This window comes from Falco punctatus, assembly GCF_963210335.1.
Source record: "Falco punctatus genome assembly, chromosome: 6".
NCBI lineage: Eukaryota > Metazoa > Chordata > Aves > Falconiformes > Falconidae > Falco > Falco punctatus.
Genome location: NC_137585.1, coordinates 83258832 through 83279949, shown reverse-complemented (window position 1 = coordinate 83279949; position 21118 = coordinate 83258832). Strand labels below are relative to the sequence as shown.

At 40.7% G+C, this 21118-nt stretch overlaps 1 protein-coding gene across 1 annotated transcript in view; it reads right to left on the bottom strand.

Annotated features, from left to right (window-relative positions):
• Positions 1 to 18470, bottom strand: part of LOC308066528 (hyaluronidase-1-like) — a 41298-nt gene extending 22828 nt beyond the window's left edge. Inside the window, exons 1-3 of the mRNA XM_080393956.1 lie at positions 18376 to 18470; positions 7131 to 8084; positions 576 to 665 (exon numbers count right to left, since the gene is read on the bottom strand). Coding sequence (XP_080250082.1) covers positions 576 to 665; positions 7131 to 8048 — 1008 coding nt within the window. The 5' untranslated portion in view covers positions 8049 to 8084; positions 18376 to 18470. The remainder of the gene's footprint in view (positions 1 to 575; positions 666 to 7130; positions 8085 to 18375) is intronic.
• Positions 18471 to 21118: the final 2648 nt, after the last annotated feature.

The following is a 21118-nucleotide window of genomic DNA, read 5'->3' as shown; positions in this document are numbered from 1 at the left end:
CCAGGCTGAGGACCGGCAGCTAGCCTACCGTGCCTCCTTTGAAACCCCAGTGCTGCCTCCCACCTCCTCCATCATTTCAAAAAGGTTTATTTGTGAAGGCCTGAAGGACCTGGGAGGAGTAACTAGGCCTTTTCTTGTGGTAACATTAGTTTCCATGTGTCAGTTCAACACTGATGACCAGAGAAAATACTCTCCCTCCAGACTCCATTCCTGCTCTGTGGATCTGTACAAACAGCCATAGCTACACTGTTAAAAAAAAAAAAAAAAAAAAAGCAAAAAAAAGAGCTGTGCTTATATGTCTATGTTATTGTTTCAAAACATGTCTGTCTTCTAACCTGGACTCATTATTCCACAATGCTACAAATGACCTGCCCAAAGCAATGTGCTCTGAAGCAACGGGACTTCGCAGCCTAATGAAAGTATGGAACTAACAAGACCTGAAAGTAGTACTGAGCCATCGCCCTCAGCCACTGGCTGACGACATTGATAAAGATAGGTAGGTGCTACAGAGGGTGTGGTGGCAAAGAAAAGGTATTGAGGTGACTCCTAAATACTAACAAACCAAGACAACCTACCTTTGAGCTGGCGTATTGCATACTGCCCCACAGAACAACTCCGGCTGCTCCCAAAGCCGCACTTTCACCAATGGTATTGACAAGATCTGTCTGAAAAAGAAGGCCAAAACCAGGCATAAGAAAACCAAAGATATAAAAATAAAAGTAAAAAATCACTAGGATTTTGGCATCACTCTCCACCTCTCTGAGGAGATGTCGGTCCAGTGGTATATTCTTCATAATAAAATTGCTATTTAGTTTAGAAAGCTCTTCTGTGTATCTCCAAAGGTTTGCATAGGTTGCATTCATGAGCGTGACTATTAAATAATGAAATCTTTAGAGTTTATTCACAAGGGGTCCTCCAACCAAACTGGTGGAGTAAGAATTGAATGATCTATTTTATGTACCAGTCTTTGATTGATTACCATATCTACATAGGCATATTTTTCGGCAAGTGACGATAAGTATGGTCACACATCGTTGGATTACCCTTACAGTGTCTAATTGCAGTTGGTAGGCTTTAGGCAGGGCTCTGACTTGTGCTGCTTTAGCCATGCCAAGACATTTACAGAGCTGCTGTTCCTACCAGTGTGAATGCCATTATTCCAGGAAATATATCTTTGAAAAACAGCCTCTCCCAGTGCTACATAGTACCAAACGGGGTTAAAAAAAACACCACACATTTGCATACTGGTTTAACCATGCCCACTTTTAGAGCTGTACTGATAAAACAGTAGAGTTGTAGCAATAGCAGTAGCACAGCCCTGCCAGAACACAGACAGGAGTGTGTAGAACAGGAGTCCCAGGTGCCTGGCCAACAACCAAGCAACATACCTTGCAAGTGTCTTAAAGCCATTCCCTGAGACAGTGAATATTGTGTCTACAGAAATGCAATTAAATCTTAGACAATATGGAGGATCTTCTTCCACCCCCAAATTTCAAGGCATGATCAATTACATCTCCAGCCATTTCTATCTGCAATAACTGACTAGAAAGTAATTCCTGATCAGTGTTTGTAATGACAGATATCAAAATATTTCTCAATTTGATGAAGAAACAGCAAAATCCTTTTAAAAGTTAGTGATGGTCTTTGATACAGTCTTTTCAGGCCTTTTTAGAAGAAAACAATTCAAAACATGAGCCAAATGATCACAGTATGGTGGTGGCACCTTAGAAATGCAAAATGATAGAGTGGAAAACCCATGTTATTATTGTTAATTACTACTAAGTAATTTATTTCACTGTGTAAGTGGGCCTGTTGATTTATCAATGCATAGTTAAGGAGTTCCTATTCCTGAAACATTTATGGCCCAAGAGATATAAAAGAAATCACAAATAAATGCCTTGGGAAAGGGAGAGTCTGCTGAAGAGTTGAAGACGATTACAGAGAAGTCAGAGCAAGCAGTGACTTTGACCCTTAACTAAAGGCTGGACAAAAGAGTGCAGGAAAACCTGCCAAGTCTGAAAGAGCAGAGCTTGCCTACTCACTTTTATGTAATGTACAGAGAGATTTAAAGTATAGTTGCTCTCGCCTGAAGTCTGTGTTGATGCTGATCATCCAAGCAGTCTTTTAGAGAATGTCATTGCTCTTCAAAGTATGTAGTACAGTGCTAGTTTTATAAAAGGATGGTGGTGTGGGCTGCAGGTGTGACCTTCATGCAGGAAATTGTGGGGTTTTTTTCCCCATGGGAATTAATTTATCAGTTAAAAAAAAGTATGTGCATTAAAGATCAAAACATCAAATGTTAAGAGAATGGGAAATACAGCCTGACCCCTTGGTAATGAGGATTCCCAGGCTTCCCTCATCTGCAAAGATTACCCAAATAGAAAGGCTGGACTGTGATTCTACATTAGCCACATGATGGTTGAGTGATTTCGTACTAACAGAGTTCAGATCTTGTTAACAAAATACTGAAACCTTTTCAGATATGCAAAATAAATAATCAGCATCATTTATGAATGAACTATGACCTGAGAAAATCCTGAAATAAAGATTTAATAAGCAATGTGCTTAAGGAGTTAGGGTGCTTGACCAGGAGCGAGTCAATCCAGTTTTTATTCCCTCATAGTCCACATCTTTCTCTTGTTACTTTCAGAAATCATTTAGATTCACATCCACAAAGGGATTTCAGCACTTCATGTCTAATTCATATGGATAGAAAATAATCAAAACCAAGAGTATGACCTTCAAAGTTCACCCAGTCCTCTGGGTGTGTGAAGTCCAATGGCACTGATAATTTCACAGCTGAAGTTCCCGAGGCACCTACATTTCTGCTTTCGTGCACACCTAGAAACACCACCTTGCCAGCGCTGAGAAACTCAGAACTTTTCTCAGGCTAAAGCCAAAATTTGACATTTGATTGGAAGACATGGGCTGAATTTTTCTCTCTTCCTCCATACTAAAGACGCATCATCTCCAGCTAACCCTCCAGCAGGGGTTACCTTCACTGTGAGGTTGCAGGCAATGTTTAGAGGGGTGCCACTTCTCTTTCTGATGCCATTTTATTTTGTGCCAATTCAATGAAGGTACAAAGCAGAGCAAGAGAAACAAGTAGGAACCTGACTACAGCTTATGATCAATTCAGCTTAATAATTTGGTAACTTCCCCACAAAGAAAGAAGTAAGGCTTCTGGCTGTCATTTCTATGCATAGTTACATCTTTCACTGACTGACTACTTCAAAGGCCATCAGCACAGAAGGGCTCTCCCCTGAATAACCTACGAACAGGAGGTTGCACTCTCTCTTTTATTTTTGCTCCCGTGTACACTTGTTCTTTTTAGTCAGGTGATTCCCTAACTCATTCCTGGTGTCCAACACAGGGTGCTGCATTCATCCTGAGCAGACTGGGAAGAGAACTGAGCCAAGAGTTCCCACACCAGAGGTGGGTGCTCTGACCAGCAGACTGTCACACAAATTGGGGAGGCACCACCACCACCCTCCCCTGCCACAAAAAGGGTTATAAAATAAAACTTTCACCCCCTATTTGGCTATTTTGAGAAAAGGAAAGATAAGTGTCTCTCATAATGACTGAGTGGCAAATCAGGATGAGAGAGAGGGAAGTGCCCCCATGAAGCCCTGAGTGAGGCACATGAGCTCCACCAGCAGCCTCAGACACAGCAGCCCTGGGTCTGGGACTGAACCCAGCGCTGTTCCTCAGCACAGCTTGTCATGAGTGGGCACTCACTGGCATGTGAGTGTTAAGTACCTCACATGGAAGAAAACATGCAAGTTAAAAAAATTATAGATATAATTTTAAATATGAGAATGTTGAGGTGGGGAATCCTATTTTACTCTTTGTATCAGAACTTCATCCATCCATGTTAGAGGACTGTCCTGAAGGGGCAGCTTTATAGGTCAGCTACCACTTAGACATCTGGTATTACTCCATGCAATAACCAAGTCAACAAAGCTGCTTTCCTTCTGATGCTCCTTCTCGTTCAAACTTTTGGGGGCAGTGTGCAACAACCAAAGATCCTCAAGATTATGCTCAGCTATCTCCAGGCGGACAGCTGATTTGGCACGGAGGAGGATGGTCTAGTTTCCGTCAGTGCTTCTCCGTATTTTGATCAGCCAAGTTGCTGCACTGAATGCTAAAAAATAGGAGGTAAGCTAAGCCATTTCAATTTTGGAGCTTGAGAGGAAACAGCACAGTCAATTCTAGTTAAATTCTGAGGAAAGAAAAATAAGTACCTTTCTAATATTTCCTCTACATTTTGAACAGTCTTAGTCACAGACAAGGTTTTTCTGTATTCAGGAATGGTAGCACAAGCCTGGCATGGTTGCAGGGAATGATCCCTGTACACATGCACACCTGGTCATCAGAGAAGACTATCTATAGGTGAACAAGAGAATTGTTACCCATTACTCATCGTTTGTTAGTTGTCATCCTGCTTTATTAATGAATTCAGCTATCTAGTCAGGAAGCACATATGCTACTGTGTAACTTCCCTCTCCCACACATTTAGTATTAAATTGTCAAAGAAGAGCGTTTCTAAATACCCTACAGATGGCAAACTGCTTATATGCATTTCTAGCAAATACAGAAACCTTTCATAATGATTGGGATCCCAGTTCAGAATTTATAAATTGTTTCCAAGAAAAAAAGCAAAATTAATTTCTCAGATACCTTATGCACAACTCACCTGATTTCCAGGGTGAAAGGTACAGCACACGTAGCTACAGCATCCATTTGGGACCTGAATCTTTCACCTTTCTGAAGGTCTGCTAGACCTGTGTCTCTCCCTCAGTGTCTCTGACTCACAACCATTCTTTCTATTTTCTTCCACTGTGGTATTTACTGTATTTTTCATGCTGTACAGAAGGGCTTATACACAAGGCTTGAGCGTGTCAGCAATTGTTTCTGTTGGACCAGAATGTCACAGCTTTTGCAGAACTTGATGGAGCAGGACAGTGGTTCTCCTGGCCCAGTCCCTGTCAGAGGTCAGGTATCTATTAGCCTGCTATCCCATTTTTTCTATGGACATTTAGCCTGGATGTCGTTACATTACACTGGCTCCTTTTGTCACATTCATGCACACTGTTGCTGGACCTCAAAGGTTTCATGTCTTGTTTGTAGGTTTATGAGCATCACTTAGGGGCATCTCATGGGTCAAATGAGAAGCTCCAGTCTAGTCTAAAATCTGAACACACAAACCCATGTTTAAAGTATCTTGGTGACTTCAGGGCTATGAAGGAAAACAAGAACATTATTTTTGTGATCACTCCTATTTAGAGTTTTCTGAAGTGCAACCCTGCAAGTTCCTGGCAGTCCCCAAGCTGTTCACACAGATGATGTGTATAGCCTGGAGACACATCAAGCCCTGCCCCCATGGCTGCCTGCAGAGCTGGGGACTGTCATCAGAAAACGTGGTGGAGCATAATCCAAATATGTTTCTCTGGCTATGCAGGGATCTTCCCTGGCTGCAGAGGTACAAAGTGAACTTTAAAGTATCTAGAAGTAAATGGCTATATGCAACTGAAAAACAGTTAAAGCGTGTAACTTAGGAGGAACATCACTCCAAATTACCACTGTACTGCTCTGAAAATCGCTTAAGGTAAAACAGTGACTTTATACAGATTATGAACCTGTGCCTAACTGGCAACAGCATGTTAGTTTTCATAGCTTTAAGTAAAACTCGTGGTATTTTTATATTGATCAAGGGACTAATTTATATTATTAAAAATGTTCATTACTGCATTTGAAGAATGCTCATTTATTTCACAGCCTGAGTTCTTCAGTGAAGGTGTTCTGGGTGAAATCCTGCCTGTGCTGACCCCAGTGGCTCCTTCCCTTCAGTGGGACACAGCCTTGCCTATTTGCCCAGGACTTCTGAACCAGCAAGGACCTGCAGCTTCCACATCACGCAGAAAACACCTCCAAAGAGTCCCTGGATACTAAAAATGAAGGCAGACCAAATTAAGGATTGCTTCTATGTACCACTTGCTTCCTGGGGGCAGCCTGAAACTCTTCTCAGGCTGTTAGGGCTCCACCGCACCACCCCAGCTCCAGCTCCAGGCTAAAGCCACATGCAGCCTGTGGTTTGCTGGACTGACCATTGCCTTTCCCTTGCCCCTTCTCTTTCTTTTGCTGTTCTGGTTGGAGTCAAGAACGTGTCTTTGGCAGCAGCAGAAGCGAGCTCTCATGCAGCTCTCTGTAAACCAAAGGGAGGGAGCACCCCCAGATATGCTTAGCCATCAAGTGGTTGTTTCCATGAGGTCCCTGCCCCAGATTTCCTCCCTTCTCATGGAATCCATAGTGACCAAACCAAAATTTTGGCACTTGGAGCACATACTAGAGAAACAGATATGCATTTGTGCCTCTCTATTATGTGCATAAACAAAGTCAGAGCCACAATCATCATTACATATCCAGTAAGTCTGGGATTTATACACATATACTTTTACCATCAATGCTGTGGCCACTATGTATTTATTGCACTTGATCTTTGGTGAAGGAATATTGCATGACTCAAAAACTTGGTTTCTTTATTAAAAAGTACTCCGCAGTATTAGCACTAAATGTTGGATCATGAAGATGTTTGAACATGTTGTACCTCTGAAAATCGAGATGGCCAATGCTTGTCATGCAGGAGTGAGGAACTCCAGGCCAGACTAGTTTACTTGAGTGGTTTATTTCTATACTGAAGGAATTTACATTTGGATAAAGAAACAAAAAAGCCCTGAGGCTCCTTTCTCATGAAAGTTTCTTTCCATTACACTAATTAGTTTTGAACTTCACAAAAAATTGTCAAGTTCATTTCACAAGCTGTCCTGAAAGAATTAAAATATCAGAATGAATTACTTCCTTAAGGAAATGATTTCTTTGTACTTTCTTTCTAAATTACCCTCATTAAAAATACACAATGTTATCCTACAGAAGTAGACCAAAGCACTGCAATATTAAGTCTTGAAAGGTGTAGAGTTTTGTACTGTGACTACAGTACTTCCTTTTGCAGGGGCTGCCTTAAATATGAAAAACAAATGCATACGTCCTTTTATACAAGGAAAACTTTTAGAAAGTATTTCTTCTAAGAGACTGTTTCAAATCTAAATTTCTAAAGAAGTCTGTCTGCTTACCTCTGTTAGAACATGAAAAGTATAGGCATAAAATGGTCTGGAGTAAACAAACACAGGCAAAACGTAGTCTTTTCTAGCAATTGAGGCAACACGTATCGCCTCCTTAACCCGATAGTGAACAAATTTTAGTGCATTTGGACTTGACTTCAGTATATAATCCAGGTATATAGAAGGGTAGAGAGCAGTGCTTTCCTTCCACAACCAAAGCAGGAGGTCATTGCGGGAAGACTCAATGGCTGGGCATCTCCCTGTGTATGTTTGGGGGTGTTCTTTGTAATCGTAGTTGTAGCAGTCTGGGTAGAGATAGTAACCCCACAAACCATTTGGTCTCATATGCTCAGCCAGAAGGATAGTGTTGTTCATAAAACTCTTGCCAGCGTTTTCAAATTCCTCTTTAGCCACTTTCCTAATTCTGTGCTCTGACCACTGAGGATGCCGTCTCCTAACCATCTCCAGAGATTTATTCCTATAAATGCTTTTATTGCCCCAGTTCCTATCCCACTGGGGCCTCCAGTTTTCCCAGTCAATGACTGCAAGTCCCTGAAATTTCTTCATGGGTATACAATAGTCAATGTCAGACTTTGCTTTATTAAGGTGTTTGATAAGACTTTCATTCTGGGGCACCCCTCCATTGACAGGGTCTCCATCATCTGAGTAGTAGGGATAGTATCCCAAATGAGTGTGATAAAAGATTGTCACATTGGATCCGCTCAAAGTCTCATTGGTGTTGGATGCAATGTCAAAAACACTGAGATCCAGGTCTACCTTGTACCGCAGCCTGCACTGCTCAGTTGGCGCGTTCCAGACAACCATGAAAGGCTTGTGCAGAACCAAAGGGACCCGTGCTGGCTTCGGCAGCTGAGTGTCAACCACGGTAAGCAGCGCCGCCACTGCTAACCGTTTGACCCAAACATCCATGGTATATTTTTTTCTGGGAAATTGTTTTGATGTGTCCTTGAAAACAAAACAAAAAAACAAACCAAAACTGTTAGAAAGGCAGTAGCCACGCTGGAGGCAGATAGGATGGCAAAGGGATGCCTTTTGGTTTTATTTGCTTTTGTTAACGTTATACCCAGCACAAACAGAGCAAGGTGAAAACTATGATCTTGTAAAAATTAAGTCTAATTTCAAAGGCTTTGAAAGACTTTTTGATAGACTTTGTTGTCTTGAAGTGTGTTCTGTTGGTCAGCTTTTTTTTGCTTTCTTTCTCACCCAAACGTCTGCCACAGTTGCTTCAGACCTTTCCTTAAGACTTTTTTGGTCCCTGATGTTTACAAAAGATGAGTTAATAGAAGAATAACTTAAAACAATAGTTTAAAACAAATGTGCTGCTCATTTGAAATTTCAGCTTCCAAGCATGTTCTGCTATGGTCAGTCTGACTTGCCTGGAACATCATCACAGCACGGCTAAGCCCTTTTTTACTATCTGTATATGGTAATAGTCACTAAAGGAAAGGTAATTCAAACAAAAGGCAAATACTTCTACTTCACACAGATTAATCAAGAGAACTCAGAAACGCTGTAATTTCAGCATATCTGGGAAAAAAGTGTATTGTTATCTACCCTTGAATTTAATTTTCATTTTCTAAATGAAGAGATGCAAGAGAGAGAATCAGTCTGCAGACTAAAAGGGTGATACTATTAATGACTTAATGGTTTAAGCTACTTACTATACTGAAAACAAATTAAATATCAATACGTTAAAGAAAATAAAATGTGGATCTGAACTAGCTGGAAAAGCATGCTGTATCTTTGACAAAGGAACTATAGAACTTTGTCTATAGAAGTGGGGGCTTATTAGTATGAATTTTTCCTTTCAGGGTCTGCTGTTTTCCCTGACTGTCCCACTGGCTTGGGGTCTACTAGTAGTCCAGGAGCTGCCAGAGCTGCAGGGCTGCTGGCATCCTGGGCACACACACCATGACTTTGCACCCTGTGGAGCAGCTGTTTAACCATTGCCTGCCGTCGGCTGCTCCAGGATCTGTCCCTGCTCCTATCTCTTCCCCAAGAAGCGCAGCTCAACTCTGTCCTGGGTTTGTCTTTCAGGTCTTTTTGCTGGGTAATACAGTACCTGTCACTGGTGCTGATGAGCAACTACATGGTGGGCTCCAGCTGATATAACAGCTTGAATCTAGAGTCATAAAAATTGTTTGCTCTAATGAACATTGCTGCACCTACAGTATGATGTGTTTATCCTTTCAGTTATTATTGTCTGTCATTCACCCATCAAGTTTCTCCATTTTAGTCACATTAAATCACTGCAATCACTGTCTGCATTGCAGGTTCAACTCAGGCACTAGCCATGTGAATTTAAAATGTCATAACACTGGATAAAAACATCCATTTTTAATTATTTCTTTTCTTGCCCATAAAGTCAGACCGAAGTTATCCTAGTGTAATTAGCCTAGCTTCACTTGTCCCTGATATTTTCTCACGCAGTTAACACCAGCTGATCACTTAACTCCTTTCCTAGACAAAGAGAGCTCTTCACACATACCCATCCATTAGCTTACAGCCAGGATGCCTAGGTTTCTTGCTTTCCAAACCAGTACAGCCAACATACCCATCTACTAGAATCTGTAATACTCCCTGGTTATTACCTCTAATCTGTAATGGGATGCCAAATCTACAGGAGGGCTGCAGATACACCTACCCAAATCTGCCAGCAAACTTATTAAAGAAAAAAACCTTTTCACTGTTTGAAAATGTATTGGCTCTCGTAAGTGATACAATCCAGGATTTCTCCCCCTGTCATTTGTCCTTCCTTGCCATTCTTCCATCTTCTGGGTTTGATGTTTCTTTTCCTTTGCCACTGCTCTCCTGATGTTCTGCCTTTCCTTTAAGTCTCTACTTTGTCTTTTTATCTCCTGCTGAACAGCCTTTCTCTTCTCCATCCCCAGTCTTGTGGTTTTCCATCCTCAGTCCCAGATAAGCATTAAGTCCCCCTGACCAGTGGTCTGGTACAAAAGCACCTTCCCAAGAGGTGGCGGAGGCAACTGGCATTAGGCAATGGCTATGGGCAGTGAGTGAGGAGCAGGACTGCAAGAAGCCACAACGCAGAACTCCCCATGAGCAAGCCCTCATTAGCAAGCCAGAGATTTATGCTCCTGTTGTTTCCCCACCCACTTTCTGGCTGCTTTTTTTGCATGCCTAAATATAGATTTAGTACCCAAGTTTTAAAACTTTGATCACAATCCTTTAGATCCTATTAGGGAAAAGGTCCTTGAGTGAAATGGGCCATTGCTACAGGCCATCAAGCTGGTACTACGTACAAGCGTGCCTGTTGGAAAAGGATGCCAGGTTATTTTCACTCCATTGATCTGGTGGAAGTCTTATGCTTGCAACCGGTATCTTTTTCTCTGTTTTCCTGCAGAGCCTTGCATAATCATCTAAGTAATGTCATAGGCTGGGAAAAAAAAACCAAACAAAAAGCCACAAAAAATGCCTCTCCCTTTCTGTTTTATACAAAATAATGAATGCATCGCAGTCCTTTGCACTCCTTCGATGCAGCAAACTGACTTAGTGCATTTGTAAGTGCTTTTTCATGATTTGTACTGGATTGCTTTGCAGTACATGAGAACAAGTCCATAATATAAACAAAGATCTTTTCAAAAAGTTATAGCTCAGATGAAATGGGAAGAGCATCAGGAGAAAAAGAAATGGTTTAGTGAATTTCTGTGTAAGAAAAGATCTGGGAGAAGATCCCAGCTGCCTATTCCCACAATGCAAACGCTGATATTGTTCAGCCTTGTGTTATTATGTACATATAATTAGATCATTTTGTCAGATATTAATGACTAACATAGTACATTTCTTGTCTCGATCTGACAGCCCTAGGCATTACAACATTGCAGATAATAAATCATAACAAAGATAATCCAGGAAATAATAGTGCAGGATAATTGTAAGTTATATTTTTAGTTTCTGGCCAATTGTTGTCACTGTCACTGACAAGGCATTATATCACAGAATGGCTGAGGTTGGAAGGGACCTCTGGAGGTCATTTGGTCCAACCTCATTCTCAAGCAGGACCACTGTGAGCCAGTCACTCAGGACCATGTGCAAAACACCACAAGTGACAAAATGAAAATATTTATCTCGGGACATGTTGAATAACTCTCAAGGGTCTTTTGACTGGATTGACCAAATCTTCCTTGAAGTTGTGAAGAAGCCTGGACACCTTGCTCAACTGTAGACACAGATGTCTGCATCTGCAAGCTGAATCCCACAAAAAAGGGCAGGAATCTGTCTAATCCTGTTCAAGCTAGTTAGGAGTCTTGTCAAGGAAAGCCATTCAAGGTTATCTAGTGAATACTGTACACCTTCCAAAGCTACTATATATTCCCTATTTAAAGCTATATGGAATTAGTCAACCAGCTATCCCTGTTAACCTAGAAAAGGTGGTGATAAATGCCTAGATAATATGACTACCTTTTAGATGGCTAAAGTATATCATTGCAAAGCATGTCACTTTTCCTGCTACTTCCTATTATACACAGGAGACCTTCCCATATGCGTGATTCCTTAAAGGGTTGACATTTTAAATTAAAAAAAAGTCCTTTGAAAAAGTTCCAATCCAGTTGCATTAATCTGCAATTTATTCTGGTTTTATTTGCACATGGGAATTTAATTACAGATGCTTACTTTTTCCTTAAAAAGCCATCTAAAACCAAGTGAAGCGAGTTTTCAAAGAAAGAGGTAAACCTATAGTTCTGAAAGAGGGGGAAATAAATTATCCATTGTTTCACACATACACAAAAGAACCTCTAAAGAAGAACAAAACATCTTTTATTACAATTTCCACTGTTGTATCTTTGGACTATGGCCTTTTTAATCTCATGCATGGGCATTAATTGGACTGCTTTAATCCCCATTTTTTAATGAGCGCAGATACTAACGATGCCTCCTTGAAGCTCATTATCAGCCTTGATTCAAGTACTCCTGTTTTTCTGATTCAGTGACATATTATCATGGTTAATTTAACTTCCCAAAGATGCACATAGCTTTCTGAAGCACTACAGTGTTTTCAGAGCAGAATCTGTTCTCAGTGTTTCTGCTCTACATTCTAAAAACAAAAATGAATTCTTCATAAGTGAAAGAAGTGGGGCCTGATCACAAATACATTAAGGCTGATGAAGTATTTTTTACTGTATTCAGGAAATTTGAATCATATTCTTACTGCACGAAATAACATGTAGTTTTCTATTTACATCAGTTTCTGCTGTGCAGCTTAGGATGAAGCAGGTTATGACTGGATTTCAATATATCCTTTAATAAGTGTGGTGAAATTCACCATTTCTTGAATAGAAAATGCAAGTTAATTTCTGTACAGTCACATTTCTGCAAAAAAACAAGAAACTGTTGGCTTTTCCCGAGCAAATGTTGTTAACTTAGTCCAACTTTCATTTCAACTGTGTTTATTAGTCAGAATTCCACTATATTTCCATTTCCAGATAGTTGTTAACAGCTGAACTATCCGTCCTAATTGCACACTTTGATTCCAAAACAACAGCTTAAAATTAGTAAAAATATAGACTCACCCTAAAGAAACCTATTTGCACACCATGTATTCCAATACAGCCCAATGGTGTTCTCCAGCCAGCCAGTTCTGCTTCTTTCCTGGTTTTTATTGATTATCCTGGCATTCTTTGCAGTGTGACACATGATGTTACAGATGGTACTTTTGCTTATGATTAATATATTGACCATATAGCCAGCCAACACAACATCATAATAGCCAGCAAATGCATCCATCCTCTGATTTTATACTCATCTGTATACTGACTTTTCAAGGAAGTATAATCCATACATTTAGCTATAATACCATTCTGTGTTTTCATTTTCTGCTGAGTTTAATTGTTCTTGATGCCCAAGGCTTATAATCTCTTCAGGATGAACAGCTCATTTGTAAGGACATATTCACTATTCAGATTTATCTTCCAGCAGTGGGACATGTTAAATAATTTGACTACCTATGCAGTTTAATGTCAATGACCAACAAGATAAGAATCATTCTTCAATCAAGCAAGCATTTCACAAAACTTAAAAATCTGTCACTGGATACTTTAGTTAACAGTTGATGTTCTGGAGACGTCATTTCACTATCATTCTTTAGCTGTCAGATGAGAAATTTACAGGATAGCTACGTCATTTTTGTACTCATTTTGAGGAAATCTGTGTCATTTCTCCAGATCTGTAATGGCGAAGTATGACATGAGAGGAGAGTGATTTTAAGCAGAAGTTGCAGTGAAGCAGAGAGTATGTAGATTTAGACCTAATTTAAAGTAAGATTAAAAAAAGATGGTTTACCTGACATTTCAATCTCTCTGAAAGATCATAAAGATGACCTTAAAAACTAAATCACATTACAATTGTAACACCTGGAAGCCCGTATCCCATGACTAAGTTGGGTTTATCTTACTCCTTCAGTTCAGACAGGCGAAGACTACACTTTCAGTTTCAAGACTGTTGAAATGTATGCAAAGATGTCGTGTACAGTAGGAAAGCAAGAACTCACAGACATGTGATTTTACCTGTGGAGAAAGAGTCATCTTTCACTGAACTTCATAATTATGTCAGAATTCAGAAACACACTTTGAAAAAAATAATAATCTGGAGTTCCTACAGTAACAGCTACTTCAGATTCCCTCATTAACTTGTACCTGACTAACATAATATAAAATCCAGAATAGCAAAGAGGTACAGTTAAACCATAGAGGAAAGGTGATTTTTCCAACAGAATAGAATCAAGTCTTGTGGCTTAAACTAGATATACAACACTCTACCAAGCTTGCTTTCAGCCTCTCATATGCACTATTGACTCTTGTCTTGCAACTGCTGAGTGTAGTGCTATACTTTCTTTCATTGTAGACACATGTTCATTTTAACTAGAAGCATTTTACTTGGAAAAGAAATTAAACATGGTGGGACTTGATAAGGAAATTAATGTATCTGTATTGTTTGCATTCCACTGAGGAATGGGCAAAATTGGCAGCTAAAAGAAATGTCCTTTTTTGAACATTGACTGATCACATTTGGGGTAGGCATTATTATTGTGGCTAAGAAATATGGACATTTCAACTGTATTTGAACATTTTTCCACCATACAATCACATTTAAAAGTACCTTGCAAATATCTTGAAAAATCTTGTGCATCAATATATTATTCTCTATTATGTCTGATTTATATGCACACAATATGCATTTACAAGATACTGTGTGTTTATCTACGCATGTATGTATAGTCCTCTGTCTTTTTAGGAAATAAGGGAAAGACCAAATCTATCTATCCTGTCTCTGTCTTCCTCCCTCTCTGCTGTTATTCTTCTGTTTCAAATTATGTAAAGTCTTGCTTTTCCTGGTTTTGTTGAAAAACAGCTTGCTTAGATAACTTGGTAAAAAGGACACAGACTGCCTATCTATCCTGAATCCTTCAGAGGTCCAAAAGCATAAAACTACAGTAAAGAGAGACTAAGTATTCACTGCATCATCGTAACTACCACTTTGCAGTCTCCTGACTCACGTCTTCCTAATTCTCTAGCTATATATCTCAGACTAGATTCCAAGTTAAAAAGTGAGCAGAAGAGTAATACCGTGAGAAGGACTCTGGGGTGTTGGCAGATGAGAAGCCCAACATGACGTGACAGTGTGCATCTGCAGCTCAGAAAGCCAACCAAATCCTGGGCTGCATCAAGAGACGTGTGGACAGCAGGTCAAGCAAGCTGCTTTACCCTCCCTATTTCACTCTCACGAGACCCCGCCTGGAGTACTGTGTTCAGCGCTGGGGCCCCCAACAGAAGGAGGACAGGGACCTGTTGGAGCGAGGCCAGAGAAGGGCCACAAAGATGACCAGAGGGCTGGAGCACCTCTCCTGTGAACACAGGCTGAGAGAGTTGGGGTTGCTCAGCCTGGAGAAGAGAAGGTTCCAGGCAGACCTTACAGGGGCCTACAAGAAAGCTGGAGAGGGACTTTTTACAAGGGCATGTGGTGATAAGACAAGGGGAAATGGCCTTAAACTGAAAGAGGGTAAATTTAGATTAGTTATTAGGAAGAAATTCTTTACTATGTGGGTGGTGAGGTAGTAGAACAGGTTGCCCAGAGAAGTCGTGGCTGCCCCATCTCTAGAAGTGTTCAAGGCCAGGCTGGATGGGGCTTTGAGCACCCTGGTCTAGTGGAAGGTGTCCCTGCCCATGGCTGGGGGGTTGGAACTGGGTGATCTTTAAGGTCCCTTCCAACTCAAACCATTCTGTGATTCTATGACTCTACGTTTGCGTCTTCCTTGCAGATCAATACAAGTACAAAAATGAACATAAGATTGACTTTTTCATTTACAATTCATATTACAGTTCACTTCCAATAGATGAACAGAGATACCAGGTTGCAAGGCACAAAGTATCATCCCTTTATTTTTGTGCAAAGTATGAGAAAAGAAATTCAAAGAGCAAGGACATGGGGATTCAAGCCTATGCTATCACTGCTGACATTTTTGTACAGTGTGGATTATTCATTTTTAAGCAAACGGAAAATGCCAGAGGACATTCTTGGGTGTGTATCACAGTTTTACAGTAAGTCATATTTGGGCCAGAGAGCTGCTTAGGCATTTCCTGTTTAGTTTCATTGTTTCGGTTATGTGCAGCTCATGTCATGCCTTAAATTGAGAGAAAAGACTGCAAGGAAGCATGGGAATAAAAAAAGAAAAGAATTGGTATTGAAAATATATTCTTTCCATGGAACCCATAAATCTTCTTTTCTATTAAATATAACCAATTTAGCACGTTATACGTGTGTTTGGGCACCACGAACATCAACTGGTCCAATGCCCCAGTGCTGCAGCAACTCCTGAAATTTTTCCAAATGCTTTCACGTCCCTTTTTTGGAGCGTGCATCCTTTCCCCTCCCTCCCCCCCCCCCCCCCCCCCCCCTTTTATCTGCCTGTTCAAGGCTGGGTACAGCCTGCTCAGTCACAAGCGGGTGTGCTGGGCTCAGCTTGTCCTCGCTTCGTGCTCACACACAGGTAGTGGGGACCACCAGGGCTGGGGATCCCCTTCCCTCATGGCTCTTCTCCCTCGCTGCCACATTGCCTTTAACGCAGAGACCTCAAACTGGTTTTCAAATATTAATCCTTAACTTCCTGCTGGAAAGAAAAACATTTCCTATTGGGACACTGAAACTTTTCAATTTACTAGCAAATCGGTGACAGAGGGAAAATTAAGATACAGGTTGTGGTTCCCAGTATTGTTTTATTTAAAAGACTGTCCCATCACTTTAAATCACTGCAGATTATTGATGGCGCTTTGAATACCAGGGAAAGATAAAGTATATGGTGTAAATCTGTCTGTGCAGTAGAGGGAGATTAAATATATATGTCCCACAAACAATTTTTCAGTTGTTGAAGGATTGAGTGAAAGAAGTATTTTCTGAGTGGACGAAACTATATAAAATCTAGAGTATTATGCCATTTTACATATCTAATACATGAATTTAGATTGCATGCAATATATGAAGCTGATCTTTTTTTTATGAAAAAGCTTGATGTATTGTTATTTTCAATTCCATTCCATCTGCTTCTATTGCATTATAAATGGAGACAAACATATTTTAAAAAAAATATTCTCAATATTTTAAGTTGTAAAGTTTATGTGAAAAATACAACCTTTTCTATGCAATTTTAATATTTATTTCTTTCCCATATGCAAAGAATAAAGGGGGGAAAATAAATCCTTTTTTTTTTTTTCCTTCTCGAGGAGCCATATTGATTGTCAGAGCTGTTAAAGCCTTAATTCCCTGAATAATTAAGATGAATGTTCTCAGCAGTGTTCAGTACGCTGTTTGTCTGGCTCTTGATGGGTGAAAAGTGCCTACCAACAGTATCTGGAAAGAAGTTCTTACTGTTTTATAGATTTTCCTTTTAATTTATTACTAAATACTTTTAACTGAAGATCATGGACATAAATGGGCACTAACAGAATATATCCTACCTTTTGGCATGTAATTTTAATAGCTTATAATAATGTACAAATAAATAATACATGCGTTTACATTGTTGCAAAGCATTTAAAATATGCTTCTTTCACACCATCTGCTTAATTCACACTTTCATTTCCTGAAGGGTTTGTTGTTATTAGAGGCACTTATAAAAGAGAAAATTCAGTTCAATTGATAACACAGAAAATTCAAACAATCAGGCCTTGGCTTATTCCTCAGAAAATGCTATAAGCTAAATTAATTTTAGCGCTCTTAAAGATAAGTTCTGCTTTCAGATGGAGTCATTCAAGAAAATTCAATTGAAATTAATGGAGGGGGTGTAAAACTAGAAATATTCCAATTGAATTCATGAGTTATTAAGCATTTATAATATTGTCAGAGGAAAAATCTGTCCTTTAGCCAGCTAAAAAACTTAGTGTGCTTGCAAATGCTTAAACAGTTGTGTATTTCCACTGTAAATCTCTTCTTGCAGTACATAATTCCTATTCTTTTGATAACACAAAAGGTAATATTACACTTTGCCAAAGAGAGGCTCTAGATAATTTGGAAAATATGTATAAAGTATTTGAGGTGAAATTAACTTCAGACTTTATTTGCATGCCAATACGCAGCTTGTCTGGCACCTGCATTGTCTCAAATAAATGAATTAAACATATCTCTAGCTCTACAAATACCCAGCACAATATATTAACACAAATCATTAATAAACAGAACCCATTGTCAAACAACTAACTGCATCCTCTTTTGGGCTCCTTTTGAGATTAAGATACACAGTAGGTGATGGACTGCCTTTATTGTGAGTCATCTTGAAACAATTACCCTGAATGTTTTGCTTCTAATGAAAGAAGTATTTTTTTATTTTTCATATGAGATTAAATACAGGACCAAGGTATGATTAGCTCCTTTCTAGGTGTGTAGTGTTGCACGCATAGCCCAGTGCATTTAAGTATTAAACTGATTACCCAAATTCTGAGACACCTTTAAAGTCAAAACATTACTCTTGTTTTTCAAATGTGCATTTTATTCACAGACAGCATTTCAAGATCAGTTTTCTAATTTAAAATTGCTGTTTCACATTGGAGTGTGAAGCACCAACTAGTTATTTGACAGAAAAAAAAAAAAAGAAATAAAATATAGTCCAGAATTGACATGCTACAGAAAAAAAAAACCCACAGAAAGCCTTCCTAACTGGCAGACCATAAACAGAAGTGAAAACTTTGTCTTTACCAGCTATTAATTGAGTAAATAACATGGCACTTACCTCTAGAAAATCAGTGAACAGCAGAAAACTTTGGTGGAACAATTTACAACAGCTGATGTGTTTGTCCCGGGAATGTGCTCTTCCTAATGAGTGGGCTTTTAACTAATGAGAAACTGAGGGCATCTGAAGATAAGGGCAGAATTTTACCCAAACACTCATCATGTCATTGCACAGTAAGTAAATAAATTAATTTAAAAGTTACCTGTATTACTTATAAGCAGCCTGGCTTTTGCTATAATGATTTTGTATTGCCTACTTTTATGGCCTGATAAAGGAATGACTGGGCTGGTGTTTGAGAAGAATTGAGCTGTGTTTTAAGAACTGCATGCTCTGGACTCGGCAGTGACAGGCATTAACAGCAGGACAACTTGGTCACTAAGCCACAGGGAGAAGCAGGGATGCTTTCAAAACTGAGCAAACAAAATAGTTCAGGAAGAGCTGTTTTAAAGAACTGGCTGGATGACTGGACCCAGAGTCATGGTGAGTGGGGTTAAATCCAGTTGGCGGCCAGTCACAAGTGGTGTTCCCCAGGGCTTAGTGTTGGGGCCAGTCCCGTTTGACATTGACTTTTTATCAATCATCTGGACAAGGGGATCAAGTGCACCCTCAGTAAAGTTGCAGATGACACCAAGCTGGGGAGGAATGTTTATCTGCTTTAGGGCAGGAAGGTTCTGCAGATGGATCTGGACAGGCTGGACTGATGGGCCAAGACCAAGTGCATGAGGTTCAACAAGGCTCAGTGCTGGGTCCTGCACATGGGTCACACCAACCCCACGCAGCGCTACAGGCTTGGGGCAGAGTGGCTGGAAAGCTGCCTGGAGGAAAAGGACCTGGGGGTGCTGGTTGACAGCCGGCTGAACATGAGCCAGCAGTGTGCCCAGGTGGCCAAGAAGGCCAACAGCATCCTGGCTTGTATCAGAAATAGTGTGGCCAGCAGGACCAGGGAAGAGATTGTCCCCTGTACTCAGCACCAATGAGGCCGCACCTCAAACACTGTGTTCAGTTCTGGGCCCCTCACTACAAGACATTGAGGTGCTGGAGCGTGTCCAGAGAAGGGCGACGAAGTTGGGGAAGGGTCTGGAGCACAAGTCTTATGGGGAACAGCTGAGGGAACTGGGGTTGTTTAGCCTGGAGTGGAGGAGGCTCAGGGGAGACCTTATGATTCTCTACAACTACCTGAAAGAAGGTTGTATTGAGGTGGGTGTCAGTCTCTTCTCCCATGAAACATGTAATAGGACAAGAGGAAATGGCCTCAAGTTCTGCCAAGGGAGGTTTAAACTTCATCAAAAGTGTTGTCTGGCATTGGAACAGGCTGCCCAGGTCAGTGGTTGAGTCACCATCTCTGGAGGTATTTAAATGACATACAGATGTGGTACTGAGGACACAGTTTGGCTTAGCAATGTTAGATTGACAGTTGGACTTGATGATCTTAAGGGTCTTTTCCAAAATAAGTGATTCTATGATTTGGTCATAAGCCTTCCTAAACTTAATGCAAAGTGCTCCATCTTTACTATTCCCTGAACATGACACCTGCAAGCCAACGCCAGGGACTGCCAGTTCCTGATCCCAGCAGCTGAGAGAGGTGTGACCAAAACAGGGCAGGAGGGAACAGCAATATCACAGCACCCTTCCATGCTCCTCAAAGAGGCTTTTAAAATGATTCAGCATGACAACAGCTTAAAAAGCTATATCTTACCTCAGCAACCAGTCAGAACCCAATCAGATGTAGAGGTACGGATAGGAATCCCTACATACAGAAGTATGATGGTCAAGGGCATTTGCTTATCATAACAGTGCAGACAAGGAGGTCGGAAATGTCCACATCCCCATGTGGGAGCTCTGAAGTGTAAAAGAAGGAAACCCTGGGTTTCCTCATCTTGTCAAGCATGACTGTTGCCATTTAAGCATTAAATTTGAAATAAATACAGGAAACAAGTACAGAGGATTATTGGAACAACTACAGACATTTTGTTGTTGTTGTTGCCACAGTTGTCTCTGAATCTGCACAGGTATTTGAATTTAATAGGAAACAAGTAGCTCCCTGAGCCCTGGAAATAATAAAGGCAAGTTTCCTATGGTCATGTGTCTTATCCTTGACTGAGCTCTGACTAAGATTTCCCAAGGCTGAGGCATGCACAGAAGATCTCTCCTTTGCTGGTTCTCTGCCTTGCAGCATGACTCCCTTTTTTTCTTGCTTTTGACTCAGCAGATTGTTTCCATCAATGGGTAGAGATGAGATGGTCTCCCAAGACCTGAGCTCCTCTTGAATGTCTGGCTGATGCTTGCTGTCAGGAAAGGACATGTAATTACACAGACAGACAGACTTGTTCCCACATCTATATGCTCTGTGAGGCTTTAGCGTGCCTTCTACTACGGGAAAGGCTGAAGTAACTTCTCATTACCAGCTGCTGCCCAGTAGGTATGCTAGGTGGTGCACTGAATGGCTTTCCCAGCCATGCCATGGGTCAGGCAGTGCACCCCTGCCACGCTGCCGTGGTGCCCCTCGCCGCCCGCCCGCAGCCTGCCCGCCCCATGCTGCCCCATGCTCGAGGTTCCCATTCCGGAGCACAGCAAGTGGGCTCACCCGGCCAGCATGGCTTTTGCTAAGCACCGGCCAGGACTTCACACCAGCTTATTCAAAACAAAGCACAATTTAGTCACCTGAAATAGAACACAGGACAAAGGGTAGAATTAAACAGCTTTTCATACTTGGCCTTGTATCCGTCTTCCTTTTTAAGCATTG